This window comes from Crassostrea angulata, chromosome 2 (assembly GCF_025612915.1).
Source record: "Crassostrea angulata isolate pt1a10 chromosome 2, ASM2561291v2, whole genome shotgun sequence".
In the NCBI taxonomy this organism is placed as follows: Eukaryota; Metazoa; Mollusca; class Bivalvia; order Ostreida; family Ostreidae; genus Magallana; species Magallana angulata.
This window is the reverse complement of record NC_069112.1, coordinates 28,242,600-28,262,851: the sequence shown is the minus strand read 5'-3', so window position 1 is coordinate 28,262,851 and position 20,252 is coordinate 28,242,600. Positions and strand designations below refer to the sequence as shown.

Sequence of the window (20,252 nt, the reverse complement as noted above, 5' to 3'; positions counted from 1 at the left end):
CACTTTGGTTCGAAGGACTTTGGTGAGAGAATGGGATAGAACTTTCCAGAACGGGGTAACCAAAAAGGCGGATTGACTAATTAACGAAAAGTGTAGGACGAGTTCATCATGCATCGCGGGCAGATACCTTGGATCTGACTTCGATTAATACAAAAAGTTGATATATAAGACGGAACAATTAATAACGGAAAGACCTTTCTAGAACGAGGTGCCCAGAAATGGGTTGACTGATTGACATCATGGCGGAAAGTGTAGGGCGAGCTAATCATCGGGCAGCTATGTTGTATCTGACAACTTTGGTTTAAAATAGGCATCCAAATGGATAATAATGCATAACCTAGCGTATTTTAATGTCATACTTTTTTATACCACGACTGATTGGTTGTAAACCTTAGACATTAATTTGTAAACATTATTGATCAATGAACAAATTACTGTATTTTACGTCTATATGGATAATGTTGCATGCATACAATGAAATGCGAGAAGGTTAAATGCCTCCCTCCCCCTCTAAATTGATTTTTTCAAAATACAATTCGCTGGTTTGAAATAAATACAAAAAAAAGGTTTACTTTTTTTTTCAGTCAGCTGCAACACACTGGGTTAAGGCCACGCATACGTATATATTATCCATTTCATTTAAGATTGTTCATCCCTGCCCGCTCCTCTAAATATCCAACAATGCAGTTTTTTTTGTAATTTTAATTCTAAAGATTAAGATAAGGAAAAATCAAACAAAGTATATACAAAATGAGCAAAAACATGGTTCAACATATTAAGCAGTTTAATAAAATAATGTGTAAAGTGTTGATTTCCGCGCTTGCACGGGCTACTACCTAGTATATCCATAAGTTTACTACGCTTACTGATATTTTGTTTACAAATTAAGAGTGTATTAATTATACGTGTTGTATCCTTACGACAATGTTTTATTAAAACATAAATATACATCCACGTTTAATTAACCAACATATTTAACAAAGCAAAACAAATCTTTAAAATCAAACAATTAGTGAAAAAACATATTACTGTACATCTGACGTTTGTATACATCAAAGCCTTTTTGACTAATTTTGAATGAAGGTGAAAGTCAGCACTATATCATATTTTTCGAGCATATAATAATATATGTACTTAGATTTATTATTTGCTTTCAGATGATTTATCGTGCAATAAGAGCGCTATACAATCACACACATATACAGGCTGGAGCAAATACTATGCTAGTTCTGCTGTTGATAGAAATACATCATCGTGTATGAGAACAATGGAAATAGGACAGAACGCCATACAAAGGACTGTTTGGTGGAAAGTGGATCTTGGTAGAGAGTACAGCATTTACAGTATTAGCATACTATTCAAGAATTACAACGGTTACGGTATATACTTTTGTTTAAAAGAAAGTGCTACTTTTCAGACACCAAGACTAAAAGGGTTATTGCATATTTATTTTGTAATTGCTGATACATATCTATCTTTAGCCTTACTAGGGTTTCATTAGCTTTTTTTCTTTAAAAATATGTTTTTATAGAGAACAGACAACGTGGACGTTTTGCTGGATTCTCTCTGTATGTATCTACCACTGGTGATATACAGGGTTCCTCTCTGTGTTACAAGGACGGACTACAGTTACCACCTCTGAACTTCACAACAACTTGTCCTAAATATGGACGTTACGTTATCTTTTACAACGAAAGATTAGACGGTGTTGCTTACCCTAAGGAATATGAAGTTGTCAGTGTTTACACTGAACTGTGTGAAGTTATCGTCACAGGTATAACATTTTGTTTACTTTTTTGAATGTTTTATTGTGATTGAGTTATTTGGTTTGTATAAGACAGCTGATAAAGAACACATATTATGCTTAACATTACTGTGTAGACCTGCAGCGGCAGCTTCGTGTAAATCTTGAATTAATTGATTTATAACAAACTTGAGGAATATTTTTTGATGTATTTAACTCGAAAACTTAATATTTATACAGTTTCGAAAATACGTTTTAACATCAATACACTTTACCTACATTTATTAAACGCAAAAAAAATTCGTTCCTTGTTATTTCACAAAACAACGCGGGTTTTCCTATAAAATGCATGTTGTTCTTTGTTCTATGCATATCATAAAATGCATACAATGATACAAGCGGACAACTGATATTCAGTTCATTAAAGAAATCTTTGTATTTTCTACATTACTTATAATTCTGAGCTTCCTCCTTCCGATATTGTTTTGAGAAAAGTTTACCAAAAAGTCTTCGAACACACAAGCCTCTTTGATTTTTGTCAATCTATTGTGTTCATTATGATTAAACCAGTTATTATTTTAATCATTTATTGACCTGCAAAGCAAGTCTCCACAACATAACATTTGTAAAAATATGAATTAAGCAACAGCTGAAAAAACAACATATGGTTAAAAAAACTGTATCTGTTTTAATCATATAAACAGAATTAGATGGATAAGGTTCTGTCTTTTCCATCCTAGCTATTAATAATCTTGTTTATGCAAATTAAAATGTCTAGCCTTAATACATTGCTGCATGTTGACTCGCCCTTGGTAGAAACACTATGTGTTTTAAAATCAATCGATAATATCAATAATACTTTTTAGTTCCTTGCTTTTTTTTTTACCAACTTTTAAACCTCACCTGTTTAATACATGTAACCTGAAAAAAGTTTACCGAAATGTACCTGTATAATTGAAATTCAGTTCGATTCTAGACTATTATGCTATTATAGAAATAATACCATCCTATAGGTCAATGCCATGATATCATTTATATATCTCATTTTACGATTTAAAAGAAATCAAAGTTATCGTTTCATGGTATTACATTTATAAGTATGTATTTGTCGAAGTAAAAAAACAAAGTCATACACGTTATAACATATGCTGTCAAACTGGATCAAATATAAGGTTTTGGGTTTTTTTATTTTAAATAATGAAAAGAACCGGTTTGTAAGTTACTGATATTTCATAAAATACAAAAGTAAAAAAATAAACAAAAAAAACTTTACATCAAAGACAGCCGATGTTGCAAGTAAAAAGTTAAGTATTATCTATTTCATTTTTATTCATGTCAAGGTTGTGATCCACATGTATATGGCAGTAGTTGTAACAAATCATGTCCGATCAATTGTAAAAACATGTGCCACATACAGTATGGAGCTTGTTTTGCCTGCATGACTGGATGGAGTGGGACATTTTGCAATAAGAGTAAGGATTCTTAGACAAAAGACAAAAAAACTTTGCTCCAAAATGATGTAAGCATTCTTTCTTTCATGGTGCGCCTAAGTATTACCAATAAGATTAAGGGTGACATAAACTTACAAAAATCACCCCTGCAAATGTGTTTGGAATGTTTTCTTTATCGTTGCTAAGTATGCAATAAATCCAAAGGTGCTCGAATGAAAGTTCACGAAACTTCATCGAGAATTGTTTAGTTCCTGTGAAATTTTGAGCAAAAGTATAAGAGTTCGGATAATATTCTTAAAATACGTAAGTACTGGTCGTTTTTCACATCATACCATACTTTGATTTATGTTAAAATTTGAAAATCTTTTAAGATGTTTGTCTTAGCTCACCATCTAGCGGTTATTTATATCCAACGATAATATTCAGAACAGAGTTATAGTTCGTGTTCAACCACGTGTAGATTGTTGAAAATATAAACATTGGGTTGCATAATAAAACCATACCCATGTTTGATACTTGTGGTGTGCAATATTAGTTTTGAAAAAAATAATGGGTGTCTGTTTTGCATAAAAACTTAGTATATCGAGCCATTTTCAAGGAACATTTTGCATAAAATAGTATAGTCTGTTTTACCATTGATGATATCACTAGGTCAGGCGCGGATCGAAAACTAATCTTCAAGGGAATCTCTACAGTTAATGTTAAATGTTGCAACAGCAGACATAAACTATTTCTTTGTATTGTCACATTTATTTCTAGAACACATTTTACCCACTAATTAATGAAGATAAAGTTTAAAATCAATAGACCTCTAGATTTTGTATTAGACTACTAGTACCTAGATTCTATGAAATAGACTATAAACACGATGCACGATTTTTACCGCGAAACTGAAAGGGTCAAATAAAACCCCGTGGTCTAAAATTTAAATGACCATAACATTCGCAGGGGTAAAAATAATTGATTCTATTAATTAATTCATTTTGCGCCCTTATAAAGCGTAAACGAACCAAAAATTAATGTTTATCATCTGTACTGTCTTAATTTATTCATAGTACAAGATATTGCAAAGTCTTACCATAATCATATGAAAAACTACCAAACTTTTAATGGTCAAATTAGGAAAATGCAGAAAAGGTTATAAAAGAATATCAACTTCTCTTTTCTGTTGTCATCAATACTGGGTCATCCACGTCGGATATTGTTTTAAAAAAACATACATTTAAATTCCGAATATATGCTTTTTAAATATCTTTTACTTATGAATAGCATGCATAGAAAGCTGGTACGGTGTCAACTGTAGTCAACAGTGTAAAGGACACTGTAGAGGCGGTGTGACTTGTAATCACGTGACTGGTCTGTGTGTCAGAGGCTGTGCACCTGGATGGACAGCATTTAATTGTGATAAAGGTATGTTTGTAAATTAATAATCTTTTCCCTTGGTCATTATAAAGAAATAGTTTATTTTTTATTCTTCGTTTTTCTGTAAAGTAAAATATAATGTTTTGTAATACTTTCATGTTAAATACTGAAATCTGATTGGTTAAGACGCAGTTCACAATCCGTTCTATTACCCTCAGCGTAAGCAACGCACTTAGCAACGGGTAACATTAAAAAAATGTTACATGCGCGAAAATTATGCGCGTACGGTTCGCTGTAGAATTCACGTTATTCCTATATAAAAGCAGTAAAATTGTCTTAAAGATTAAGACATTCAGTATAACAAAATAAATAGTGCCTGTTTGGGAGGGTAACAGTTGAAATTGACACCCCTCGAAAACCATTGTCAACCTCCGCTTCAAACAGGCACTATTTATATAATGTGAATCAATATCCGTAAAAAGAGAAACACATTGGTTTTCCTTAGAATATGGATATTCACATTGGCCTTAATCACAGCTGATTAGATCTATATTTTAACTTAATTAAGATTATACTTGATAGAATTGAAAGTAGTTATTTAAACGTTATTTAGTAGAACTATATCAAAAAACAGAAATATTTTATTGTAATCTTTGTAAGAATAATTGCTTTTCTTAATCTAAATCTATTGTTTATCGTTTAACTCCTTGTTTGTCTCAGAATGTGCTGACGGTACCTATGGTTATGATTGTGTCAACAACTGTAGTGGTCACTGTCTGAATGGTTCTCTGTGTAACAAACAGACTGGTCACTGTGACAAGGGGTGTGATCCGGGATATACCAAGAGCGACTGTAGCAGAGGTATGTTCCATTTCTTTAACTTTGACTATTTACTTCAAGTGAAAGATAAATAAAGTAACATTATGCTATATTTGTGAATATAATAATAAAAGATGGTAATTTTACGTGTGAAAGATTTGTATTAATTTTTTACTCTTGTTGAACATACTTTTTAAAGCAAGATCACTTAGTATTTCAGAATGTGTCAAATCTTATGGTGAAAACTGCAAACATCCCTGCAGTCAGCATTGTATCAACCAGACATGTGATAGATTTACTGGAAAATGTTCCTCCTGGTGTCACGAGGGTTTTTATGGAGAAAAGTGTACTAAAGGTGAAATGTTAATCGTTTTAAAATTCAATATACATGAATTCATATTTATATTTGTATTCATGATTTTATGGTCAAAGATTTGCTTTACTTTGAATTATTTGCTAAAAATTATATTGTCAATAACTGAGTTGTAATGTTTGCAACCGAACGTCGTTGTAGAAAGTCAACAGAGAAATCAATATGCAGAGAATGTTACAGCCTGGATAGCTGCATTTTCCATAGTCCTTTTCATTGTAGTGCTTCTCATTACGGGCGGCATTCTTTTCTTTTGGTAATTATTTCGCAATACGTCAAATAAATGTAATTCATTCGAATTTAGAATGTAATAAATGTGATGATACTATTGAAATCAAATAGGTCTATTTCATATTAGTTGAATATACCTACTTTTTTAGGATATTTTATAAAAGACTGTTTCACGGTGATATACGCTTGTGCTGGAAATCTTTGTTCCAATCCAACACAAAAACATCAACTACAACTGACAAAGCTGACTATAAAGAACCAAGCCCTAATACCAATACCAACTACCAAGAATTAAACCCTAATACAGTTTATCAAGAACTAAACCCAAACACCAACTACCAAGCACTCAAACTACCAAATGTTGACGAAAATGAGTATCAAAACACAACACTTTGACATTCTGGTTAAAATTTATGACTGGCTAAATCTGCCACACACACTTAAATGCATGAAGACGCATTGATATACGTATCCGATAAAGTTGACTGCTTAGCTTACAACTCACACTCTAATTGTATTGCTATAGAAACATGTTTTATGCCGTTCATGTTCTTTTCCTTTTAAGGTGGCAAGGGACACCTCATGGGAAAATCAAGTGTAATTCTATATGTATAGTTTTGTCACATAACAGAGCAGCGCAGTGATTTCTTCATGAGTTTGCAAGTCATGAATTCGAATCCCTCCGGAGATTTTTTGAATTGTTACCTTTTCAAAAAATTCCACAATATATTTTGGGGGGTTAAATATTATGAAATTTGACAATTTTTAACCGATAGGAGTATTCTATTTATAATGTAAAATAATCAACATTGATATGAAATATCATTTATACAGTTTTTTTACTACATCACTGACAACAATAATGTTACCACAGGTAAATAATTTAAGTGTTTATTTTAACTAAATAGGGAAGTCATTTGTTATTGAATTCTCAAATACCGACTGCGATACTATTTCCTTACAATTCAATTTATTTGATATCATTTTGTATAATTTGTATTCATTTGTATTCATTGACGCGGTAGTACATGTATCATACAAAATAGTCGCCAAAGTTATATAGGTGAAGTCCCCATATGTTGGCCAAATTCTAGTTTGCTATACCAATTCAAACACAGCCTAGTATATATATCATATAGACGGAAAGTAATCATTATTTAATGGGTACCAATGACATTTAAAATAGGCTACTTGGGTCAGGAACACATTTATATCTTAATAGAGCTTGGTTAGTCCATTACCGCATAGTGACTAAAATAACAAGGTTTTTTTTTTTTTTTTTTTAGAGATCACAGAAATTTGTGATGTATGCATTTTTTGAAATGACAACTGGCATTTATTCTTAATACAAAATATGTATTAAACATTTGGTTACAGACACAATTCAAGCCCTTATGTGATATGAAAATTAAAATTGATATTGCATTATTGGGTCTTACTGAACCATATAGGTTAAAAAAGATTGAGAATATTACCCCCAAACATATTACTACTCAAAGCTCAACTTTCTTTAATCACTTCCTTTTTTATTGCCAATTTAAGACACGATTTAAAGGAAGTGTCTTAGGGTTAACCCTAGCCACTAGTTTGTAAATGCCTACACATCAAAACAGATGTTTTCCACACTCCTAAGCCCCTGCTCCTACTCGTGTCAAGATGCCTCATTATGTATTCTCGCGACATTAGTATGAGGAACAAAATGATATCAATTACGGCATTATGAGAATCGAAAATTTATTTTATATGCTATAACTGACATTTCTATATCGTACGAAAGCCCACATAGCTCATTTCACTGAACATATTTCACTCTTTGATAAGTTGGACTGCAATCTTGCGAGAAGAGTACAATTTTCTTCATATATAAATTCCTCTTTCTGTTTGTGTCAATTCATCCATTTGATATTTTGTCTTTGTTCCATTATCTAATTTTATGTAATGCATTGATTAAATACTGTTTTGTGCTCTTTGCGAATTTGGATTCAAGTTTGTTGTACTTTTTTGGTTGAATCCCAACTTAGTTGACTCTATCATTCACCCATAGCTAAAATTCAATGACGATTTCACGTTATGTAATTTTTTTCGATGGGTTTTCTTACTTATTGTTTAAGATCTTTAAATGTGTCAATAAAACGTATCGGAATACACAAAGCTCGATCAAAAAAGATTTGCGAGACAAAGCATTTATACATATCTAATTATTTCAAATTTGTGGCGTAACTCACAAAAGTTAGTTTAGCCATCAAATAATCTTTAAACAGAGATGATATACGTTGGAATTGGAACATTCTTAATTTTACGTTTTTGTTTTCAGATTGAAATAGTCAGACATTGATTGTGTCGGATTTATCTTAAAGAAATTGATTTATTAGATGTATTTATTTTTTTTTCAAATTTTCAAACATTGGTTAGAAAAAAACCACAAACTAAAAATACAATTTTATTATTTTTAATTGATTGTAAATATACACGGTACAGTGTGGATTGTCTTCACAGAGAATTATTTCTGTTTTAATTTTTTACTGCTGTTTTAGAGTTTGATACGCGTTATCGTCTTTTATATCACCGAGTTTTTGATAATAAAGATGTATCATCAGTCGTAGTTGTCTTATCTGTATTTAGTCCAGGAAAATTTCCAATCGATAAACGGGACTTGTAGATATCAGTCATGTAGGTATATCGTCTATATATAATATATAACTAATCAACTATGAATTAACTATAAGTTTCCGTAAAAATAGAGGGAATCTAACTCGATAGATGTAGACATAATATTTTTAACACAAAAAACCGCATTGTTTTTTGTCACCGGTTTGTTTTTAATTTTTTAAGTTACATACAGACTTAGCATACTGACAGATTTTTACAGCATCATAAAATTCTAAAATATGCAGCCCATACTACTTTTGTTTACAGTGTTCTAAATAGAGACTAGTTTTTTTTTTCCCTTTTTTATGATTGCGTTGTTTAAAATGACTAAATTAGAGTAAGGCTAATAAAATATTAGAGTTGTTTTTTTTTTTTACATAATTCATTCAAAACATATATTATTTGTTTATAACTTGTTTATAAAAAAAGGTTTCTATTTAAATAATAAAAAATAATAATTTTAAGGTGGCTAGCTATACCTTCAAATAATTTTCAAATCAGAACGACTCTATTATAAAAGAAAAATACAAGTAAAACTGACAAAATAAGCAGTTTTGACCAAAAAAACCATGGATTTCAAAAAAACTAACTCATTAATGTAAATTTCTGTCTATTGCATAAGTTTTATACAAGTCAAACTGACAAAAAGGCAGTTTTGAAAAAAACATGTATTTATAAAAAAGAGCATTAATTCAAAAATGTAAATTAATGTCTAATGCATATCTAAATTGGTTTTCGCATGCCCGACTATTTCAACTAATGAGATATCATGATATTTAGACAAATTGATTTATACAAACAACTTTACAGAACACGTAAATCATCATAATATGCCATCTTGTCACAAGAAGGTCAGACCTGGATACAATGTGCTACCATAGTGTATAATTTAGCTGAACACTTATTAACAGGACATGTTTTCTTTATCTAAAAAAAATCTTCCTGCTACTTTACATTCAGAAAATTTTGCTGTTTATTGATACCAATGGATTTTAAAAACGTACTTTTCTGTGTTGCAGGATTATCCTTAACATTTTCATACGGTATGTGATTTATAATCACAATGTTTTTATTACGGAGATAAATGCCACTTTGTCATTCATATAACTGAGTGAAACCAAACCGTCTAAAAAGTAACTGAATGGCACGTTTTTGTCCTCTGAAAGCAAAATGTTGCATTAACTGTCCTGCGTATGCATCATTTTCCCAGTAATTGGTATTGCATGTACGTCAAATTTTAATATTTCTTTACCCCTACACGTGTGTTTGATGCATTTAATTTTTCAAAATTATCATACCATTCATTGTTGCGTTTCTAGGTTTCTCTAGAGTTATGATTTACTTACAGATGACTTGTCCTACAAGAAAAACGCAACGCAATCACACACAACTTCTGCAGGCTGTTTTTTTTTTCTATGCTAGAAATGCAATTGATAGAAATGCAGGGTCGTGTATGAAGGCAAAAGACATAGGGCACAACTCTCTTGCAAAATCTGTTTGGTGGAAAGTTGACCTTGGTAGAGTGTACAGCATTTACAGCGTTGATATCCTGTTTAAAAATTACACCGGTTACAGTATGTATTTTTGTAATGATTCGCCGTCAAAACGAATAAAAGAATGATTTTACTCACAATACTAACCTTACCAGTTTGTTTAATAATCAGAGAATAAAGCTTTAGAGGCAAAGAGAACTAGCAGTATAATTTTGTTAACCAAAAAGATAATTCGAAGCATGTTTAATGGGTCAACATTCAAAATTGCAAATAATGAAAAATGTATATAAGATACCAACATTTTTTTTTAAAGTGTACATTAATTAACAAAAAAGTTTTTCCAAAAGAGTTTTTAAATAAAAAAATTCACCGTGCATATGTGTATTCCCCAATATAAAGAAAGTATAGCTCTGTTTCAACGTTGGAACCTTGTGCCATTGCAACAAGTTGTTACTATTGTCTATATAATGGTAGAATGTTAGCAATAATTTGTTTTGGATAATCATTAATAACACTCAATCGTCTGTTTGGATTAAATAAATGTAGGTTCATTAAGCTTGAATATTTACTGGAGGAACTAATTTGCCAAAGCAGGGCATGCCTCGATTTCAAGATAAAATTGGCAATTGCATTTATCTTGAAAATGGTATAATTTGTGTTTCTCAATAAATGTACATTTAACAATTTCGATTAGTGTGCAACTTTTTGTGTAAGATAGATTACTTCCACAATCATTCAATCAAAAGTATAATATATATTTTTGTTACAAAACAAATGAAAAAAATGACCCCATAGATCCAATGACGAGCTAGTTTAAAGGACATATCGCACGTTTCTGAGTATGGGACATTTTCTATTTTTTGGCTTCCTTGTGTGTCTAATAATTACTTCCTACATTTTATTAACGATAGAAAAGCGGTAATTAGCATAATATCAATTGAAATTGTCGCCCCTATCGTTTAAAAACTCGTTAATTAGATAGCGTGTCACGGGGTAAAGTGACGTCACATGCGACCTTCCAGAACAGCTGATTGTAAACAAATTGTAGGATTAGTATAATCTTCTTTAAATCTTTGACATTTATTCACCATGTACGTTTTTTTTACATGCTGACAAAATAAAAAGAATCTTATTATTCAGTCGTACATGTTTGAGACACCAGTACGGATAAAAAACGATAATAAAGCCGAAGAAGCGACGATGATGTCGGCAATTACGATCAAATTGATCAACGTGTAAACATTGTAAACAAAACTAAGTAAGGATATTAGCTCAAATAAATCGGTTAAAGGTGTTTATTATATTAAAATCTACATCAGTCTCGCTTTTTGGTGTTCCTAATGACTCAGAATGTTCATTATTGTAAAACTGTAGTGCACAAGAAGTTTGTTTCTTCGGCCGTAACTGGTCACAACTTTTTAAGGTTGTTTACTTCATATTACACTTTATAGATATATATCATAAAAGCACACAAATGTGAAGTGAATTTCACTATTTAATCAAAGTACCGAAACGCTGATGTAAGTAAATGTTTTTGATGATTATTTTTTTTTAGATCAGCGATATGTATTTTCGCATGGCCAGAGGTGTCTTAGCTGTATTTGTATTCTATATGAATTCTCTGGCTCTTCCTACAATACTTCTGAGCTTAAAGGACATATCGCATGTTTCTAAAGTATACGACATTTTACATTTTTTGGCTTCCTTGTGTATCTAATAATTACTCCTAACAGTTTGTTAACGGTATAAAAGCGGTATTTAGCCATAATATCAATTTAAATTATAGCCCCGATCGTTTAAAAACTCGTTAATTAGATAGCGGGTCACGAAATACAGTGACGTCACATGCGACCTTCTTCGAACAGCTGATTGTAAACAAATTGTGGGATTAGCATTACATGTATCTTCGTTAAATTTGACATTCATTCACCATGTAAGTTGTTTTTTTTACATGCTGACTAAATTAAAAGAATCTTAGTATTCAGTCGTACATGTTTGAGCCACTAGTACGGATAACAAACGATGGTATTGCCGAAAAAGCGAGGATGAAGTCGGCAATGACGATCAAGTTGATAGACGTGTAAACATTGTAAACACAACTTAGTAAGGAATGTAGCTCAAATAAATCTGTTAAAGGTGTTTTTTTTATTAAAATCTACATCAGTCTCGCTTTTTGGTGTTCCTAATGACTCAGAATGTTCATTATTGTAAAACTGTAGTGCACAAGAAGTTTGTTTCTTCGGCCGTAACTGGTCACAACTTTTTAAGGTTGTTTACTTCATATTACACTTTATAGATATATATCATAAAAGCAGGCAAAAACCTTTTCCTTAATTTTTGTTTATTCTGTTAGATCCAGTCTTCGTATTTTTTTATCCATTTACGTATAAATGTAAATCAATAAAACTTTGTCGCAAGATTTCCGCATACTTTCGTAAGGGAAACTTAAAAAAAAACAACAGTCAAAATCCCCATTTTTGACAACTAGAACACCGGCAGGAGGCACAAAACACAACCATGTCCCGTAATCGACAATTAAATAGGTGATAATTAGTTTAATATTCGTTTAAATCTAATCCAATTACAAAGATGGCTAACAGTGCCTTCTCGCTCGAGGTTGCATATGACGTCACACATCATGGTAGATCGAGAGAAAAAAGTTGCATATCGCGACATTTGAATTTCATCGCTTTCAAACTCACGAATTAGCCGGATAATTTTATGAAAACGATAATAAACTTCCTTTTTAATGAGTATTGAATGATTTTATTTAAAAAATGCCAAAAATTGAAAAACATGCGATATGTCTTTTAAAGCACTGAATATCTCATCTTTTAGATGAAAGGTAAATCGGGACATGGAGCTTAAAAAACTACTCGTATTATTTCTTCATAGTTTGAAATGACAAAAGACCTTTAGTTTCAAATTAGCATTTTAATATCAAATCTATATAAGAATCAAACTTTACCCTTTGTTATGGTAACATAGCATAAAAAAATGTAACAAGAATAGAATTCCTTGGTCCCCCGCCGGTCAAGCAGTATACTAGTATCGAGTCTATCGACCAAGGCTGATTTAGGAACTTGACCAAGGTATTAGTGGTATAAACATTTGGTATAAATTTAATGAAAATCCGTCAACATTTGTAGGCATGAGAGCGCTTACAAGGTCAACTTTTGGATAAAACGGAGTCATTATTGTGGTCAAAGTCCCATAACTCCAACAAAAAGTATGGACCAATGCTGATTTTCGAACGTGACCAAAGTATTAGTAATATAAACATTTGGTATAAATGAAAATCCGTCAAAATATGTAGGCATGAGAGCGCTTACAAGGTCAATTTTTGGATAAAACGGAGTCATTATTGTGATCAAAGTCCCATAACTCCAACAAAAAGTATCGACCAATGCTGATTTTCGAACTTGACCAAGTTAATAGTGGTATAAACATTTGGTATATATTTAATGAAAATTCGTCAAAATTTGTAGGCATGAGAGCGCTTACAAAAAAGTGTGACGGACGGACCCACGGACGGACGCCCGGCATTTCTATGTCCCCGCACCGCGTTGCGGCGGGGGACAAAAATGGAACTTTAATGCTTATTTAAGAAGGGCACCGCTAGGCGGAGCATCCCCTGCATTTTTATAGGAAGATATAGTTATGTAAAAGTGAATGAGGAGACCATATTCTACTAACCCTCCATTACCACAAAAACTACTTTTTCTTCAAATGTAGTAGATCTAAATCCAAAAAATATCAAGTTGTTGATTTGAACCGCTAACTTTTACTTTGGTTTCACAGAAGTGAAGCGGAAGTAGGTATTGTCAAGTCGTACATAAACTTTCTGTTTAAAATTGTGTTATTTGAACGATATATTAAAAGTACTCATCTAATTGACTTGAAAACTATCAGGGTTTGTCCTTTTACCATGTTAAATAAGTGTGCGAAGTTTAAAAAATATCCGTGCAGGGTTTTCTTTTATACTTGCTTCCATACCGAACACAAACATACCCACAGCAGTGCTGTTATACAAGTTGGGCGAGGGGATAAAAACATTTTGAGTAATGGCACCAATGAAGGTATTGAGGGTAACAAATATTATGGATTTTTTTCTTTCATTTTTTCCTATTTCTTGGCCATGTTACCATAGCAATGGCTCTGATGTTTTGTAAATATAATGCATATTTCATAGTTTCTGGATGTAATACTAATAACGGTTTCCGTAGTAACATTTTAAAAAAAACATTGGTTTCGGCATTTATTTATTTCACGTCTTAATATGTTTAAAAGGCAAAACCTTCTCATTCAATTCAAGTAAGTAAGTTTTGCTATTTTCTCATCTTAAGTCCTGAATATATGGCAGTGGTAACAGCAAAAATGTATTGTGTCTTGTTGCGTTTTACACATATGTGTATCCAAGTCTTAAACATAAAGAAAATCAGCGACTATGCATGACAAGACCTTAATACATTGCTTAAATGATTTACGTAAATGTAACAAATACAATTTTTTTTTATTTCATATCTTTACAATCCTAAATTATTTCGTTAATGATTTCATAAACAGTGTCGAAAAAAAATGATTTCCTTTACGATAGCTAATTTGATACAGGCTTTTAACCGAAATATTCAATTAAGCCAAGCAATCCGTTTGGAAAGCTATTTCTTGTGTTAACTTACGTTCGTATTGACGGTAATTTTAGAAGATGAAGTCGCTGAAAGGTTTCAATAATGTTGGTCATTTTTAGATACAAATTCAAAACTCTATTTTGTAGTGAACAGACAGCGAGGACGTTTTGCAGGGTTTTCTTTATATGTATCAAACACTAACAATATCAAGGGTTCTACTCTGTGCTACAAGGACGGACATCAGTTACCTCCCCTTAATTTTACAACCACGTGTACAGAACGTGGACGCTACATCATCTTTTACAATGAACGACTTGATGGAGTAACCTACCCCGATAATTATGAAGTTACGAATGTCATTACTGAACTTTGTGAGGTTGTCGTTAAAGGTCATGTATATGTTTTTCTATTTTTAACGTTTTATGTTTTCTATATAGTTTTCTCTCAATTTGCATGATACCGGTAACTTCTTTTTCCAAAATAGTCTGCGAAAATTTTTTTTTAATGAAATGTCCACTGTACTTATTCTTGATTAAGAGCATTTTTGCGAATATGTGGAATGTAAGTGTCAATATGTTTTCTCGAGAATTCTGTTAAACCAATAGCTGAACGAGGATTAAGGTTTACAATTTAAAATAAACATCTACACTATAATTTTACGTCAGGCAAATTGACAAATACATTATCAAAAAACTGCTTTCAAACTTGATCTCATGTTTTTTTTATATTCAAGATTCGTTCACTAAATACTAAATAAACTTTATTTAAAAAGCTGCAAACCTTAAGGAAATTGTTAAAGTGTTATTGAAAATCATAATTATTTCATTATTTGTATAATTTTAAGGTTGTGATCAGCATGTATATGGTCGTAGTTGTAACAAATCATGCCCTATCAACTGTCAAGACAACATATGCCATATACAACATGGAACATGTTTTGTCTGTATGCCAGGATGGATGGGAACATTTTGCAATACGAGTAAAGATTTTAAACAACATAATAAAATTTAAGAATATTTCAGCTCTAAATTGATCTTTTGATTAAGCACGTGTTTCTTAATGATGCGGCTTAGGGTCGCATATTAGGTTAAGGGCAACACACACTTACAAAATATTACTAGTGTATCAAAAGTATCCTTAAATTATTAATATACAAATGCAATCGTAGTTTAAATATCTACAAATTGTTATGATAACCAGCTGTTTCGGTGTTTATGTCAGCTGTTTTGTGTGTGACGTCTTTGCGCACGCTAAAGAATAGGTGGTGTCGTCTGAGACCAGAGAGATGGTGGTACATGTTACACCGCTGGTATATAGGAACCGTTACACAGCTACCTGGTATATAAAATCTTCGATTTCGTAACACCTGATAGCACATCTGAAACTTGTGGCGGACATCTAATATTCATTTGGTGGTCTTTAGATTTTATGCAATAATTTTTTTTTATTTTATGTGGACATTCCTTTTGTAAATTATAACTAAACCTGTTTATTTGATGATGGTGTTCCCCTGGCTTGAAAACAGATCGTACAAATTTCATCGAGACCAAGTAACATGGCGAGGCAAGGTGTACGTCCCCATAGGTGAGACCTCTACAGCAAAATACTTTGAACTGTTAAGAGGCCTGCAGTTTACATAGGGATTGCATGGATTACGGTGGTGAAAGAGAAATATGACGAACAGTGTCTTTTAACGAGTGGTGTTCAGCTTTAAGTGTTATTTGTGTGCTCGTACTGTCCCATCAAACTGTCATCTCCGTCACCAATCAGCTGATTTTTATGAAACTTTGTTAGGATTAATTTCTTTGGTATTTGTTTATTATTTATGTGTTTTGGTAACGCATATAATGTATTAAATGTGTAAAAGTTAATCGTTTTGACAGAAGTATTTTGTAAGTGTCGCTATTTTAGAATTTTGGAAGTCACTTTGGACATTTCAGATTTCTTGACTTTGCTCACGTTTCAAAGTGTTTACATGTCCAAATTTGTAACGAAAAAATAAAATAAAGATATAATGATATATTGAAGAAAATGCACACAGAAGGTATTTTAATCATGTGAATGTCGCTCTGTTGATGTCATCAATACCAAGTCATTAAAGCTTGATATTGTTTTAAAGTCATATAAATCAATTGCTCCCAAAATATGGTACTTAAATATTGTTCATCTATGTAAAGGATGTAGAGAACGGTGGTACGGTGTTAACTGTAGTCAACTGTGTATAGGACATTGCAGAGATAAAACAACGTGTAACCACGTGACTGGTCAGTGTGACAAAGGCTGTGATGCAGGATGGACATGATTAAAATGTGATAGGGGTATGTTTATAAACAATCAACTAATAAAGAGGTTGTAAGTAAGTAAAGATATGACTGAAAACAAAACTAGTGAAAAGAAAATAAAGTTGTGTTTTATAATTTGGATAATGTAATTAGATCATTATGCAAACTTAGTTAATAAAGGATGTCTGACATAATTTTCCCTACTGTTCCAAAAAAGAAAAAGAGATTAATTAATAACTACTTATCATATCTATATTTTATCTTAAGTAAAATTAATCTTAATATGATTGAACATTTCTTTCATACTTTATTCAGTAGGACTTTATTAGAAAACATTAATATTATATAATATTTTTAAGAAAAATTGCTTTCTGAAACATATTCTTCGCCGGTTTATTATTTATGCGTACCTGTTTAGAGTGTGTTGACGGTACCTATGGTTATGCCTGTGTCAAAAACTGTAGTGGTCACTGCCAGAATGAGTCCTCATGTAACAAAGAGACTGGTTACTGTGATAGGGGGTGTAATCCGGGATATACCGACAATGACTGCCGCTTAGGTGTGCTCCAAAAATTTTCAAAGCTTTTAACTGCTAACTTCAAGTATGCAGGATTAGTAAAGTAAATTTATGTTATAATTGTACATATTATAACACAAAATGATAATTATATGCCTATTTTTTTTACATAAACAAAAAAATACATTGTTGATAAACGTTTAAAATGCCAAATCTCTGGTATTTCAGAATGTGTCAAATCTTATGGAGAAAACTGCAAACATCCCTGTAGTCAGCATTGTATCAACCAGACATGTGATAGATTTACAGGAAAATGCTTATCCTGGTGTCAAGCTGGTTTTTATGGAGAAAAGTGTAAACAAGGTTATTCCCTTTTTTATGCTAAAAACGATATTCATATATTTTATTTTTTATTTTCTATGTCTATATGTCTGTACAATTTTGTCATCAAAATTTTGCTTTACTTTAAATCATTTCTTAGAACTTTAAAGGTCCATAATAAATATCGGGAACTGGTTACATCCTGGGTAGTTGCGTTTTCCATAGTCTTCTGTATTGTATTGCTTCTCATTACGGGTGGCTTAATTTTCTTGAGGTAATATTTCTTAATAATTTTAAGCCAAAAACATGTAATGCATAGGATGTATTTTAAAATTATATCAGTGATCATGATATTATGAAATATGAAAAAAATGAGTAGAATATACATTTACATAAAGATACCTACTTTTTTCAGGATACTTTATAAAAGACTTTTCAACGGTGATATACGCTTGTGCTGGAAATCTTTGTTCCAATCAGATTCATTAACTACAACTACATCTGACAAAACTACCGACTACAAAGAACCAAACCCTATTACCAACTCCAACTATCAAGAACTAAATCCTAATTCAATTTATCAAGAACTAAAACCACATACCAACTACCAACAACTCAAACTACCGCATGTTGACGAAAATGAGTATCAAAACACAACATTATGACGTCCTAAAACGTACTATGAGGTAAAGTTTTGTGATCTATTTATTAGATAAATCTGCCGCATGCAAATTCAATTCATGTAAATACATTGATAAACGTATCTGATAAAGTAGACTGCATATCTTGATATTCAGAGGCAAATTTTATTGCTATAGAAACATATTTTTGTCATTAATAGAACAAATAAAATCAAGTGTAATGTTATAACTAGCCCTTACCCGCATTTGTGACATAACAGCGCAGTGCAGTGGTTTAGAGATTTCTCTACCTTTAAAAAAATAAATAATAAAAATGTATTGTTTAGTTAAATAGTGTGAAGTTTGAAAATGTTCAACATATGAAAGTTACTTATCTATAGTGTACTTTAATTCACATTGATATCGACATATCCCAAACCACCTTAAAACATTATTATACGGAATGCTATTTTTCTTTTCACCGCTGTACATGCATTCATGTGAGGTGTATGGATACACTGTACCTAACGAGAGATTTTTGCTAATGGTGACAGTATATTTTTTATAACATGTCATATGGTGTTAATATAAACAACACTCATGTAATGAAATTATATTAATATGACACTAATCAAGTCACAATGTGCTTTTCTGTTTTTACAGTTGAAGTAACGTTTTGTATCGCATTAAATATCATACAATATAGTCATTTACACATAAAAAAATATCTCTTGATTTGTGATAGTTCTATTCTACGAGTTCTGGTTTTTTTCCTAGCCTTGGCGAGTGGATAGGAAATAAAAAAGTGGTATATATATATATATATATATATATATATATATATATATATATATATATATATATATATATATATATATATATATATATATACAACACTATTACACATTTGATATTTTGAGAAAAAAAAATCGGGATGTTAGTAAGTGTTCCACGTAGTATACGTTTGTGTTAATTTGAAAATTCAATTCAAAACAGTTACTTAGTAAAAGACCTTCATTATTTAAGAATTTGTTTCAATGAAGCGCAATTGCAAGATTTTTTTTTTTTATAAAACAGTTGTATTATAACAGCTGATACTTATGGCACAAAAAATGAATGGTCATTTGGTTGAACATTTATTTTACTACAAATCATTTGCAGTATTACGTCTGTTTTATGTTGAACAGAAGGATTAAATAGAGTTTTAATTGATTATGGGTATTATTCTTTATTACATAAAACGGATAATGATCCCTATGATATACTAAGATTTATCATTTATACATTATATAATATTGTATCATTTCTACAGTTTCTGAACTGGATTATTGACAAAAATAATGCTACCACAGGTAAATACTTTAGATGTTTATTTAAAGTAAATAGGGAAGTTAACGCGTCATTTGTTATTGGTTTCTCAAATACCGACCGCTATACTATTTCCCTACAATTCAACTTATTTGATATCATTTTGTAAAATTTGTATTCATTGCCGCATTAATAATTATATCATATACAAAATATCTCTAAATCACCAGTGTTAAAAAAGTGCAGTCCCCATCCGTTGACCGATATTTAATATTGCTTTACCAATTCAAATACAGCGTAGTATTTATGTAATTTATACGGGAAGTAACCATTGGTGTTAAAACTTGGCGACCAAACGGAAACGATTCTATTTTAATGACTTGGGTCAAGATAACATTTATATTTAGAGTTTGATTAGTCCATAACTGCATAGTGAATGATATTACTAGTTTTTACG

The 20,252-nt window shown here is 31.4% G+C and overlaps 1 protein-coding gene and 1 pseudogene across 1 annotated transcript; both read left to right on the top strand.

Moving 5' to 3' along the window:
- Positions 1-1,178: 1,178 nt before the first annotated feature.
- On the top strand, positions 1,179-6,373 carry LOC128171704 (multiple epidermal growth factor-like domains protein 10). The gene is made up of 8 exons (XM_052837475.1): positions 1,179-1,379; positions 1,532-1,774; positions 3,085-3,216; positions 4,465-4,605; positions 5,278-5,418; positions 5,597-5,731; positions 5,891-6,002; positions 6,127-6,373. The coding sequence occupies exons 1-8, from the start codon at positions 1,259-1,261 to the stop codon at positions 6,371-6,373; spliced, it is 1,272 nt and encodes a 423-aa protein (XP_052693435.1). The 5' UTR covers positions 1,179-1,258.
- Positions 6,374-9,611: 3,238 nt separating this feature from the next.
- Positions 9,612-19,131, top strand: LOC128171693 (cell death abnormality protein 1-like; annotated as a pseudogene).
- Positions 19,132-20,252: the final 1,121 nt, after the last annotated feature.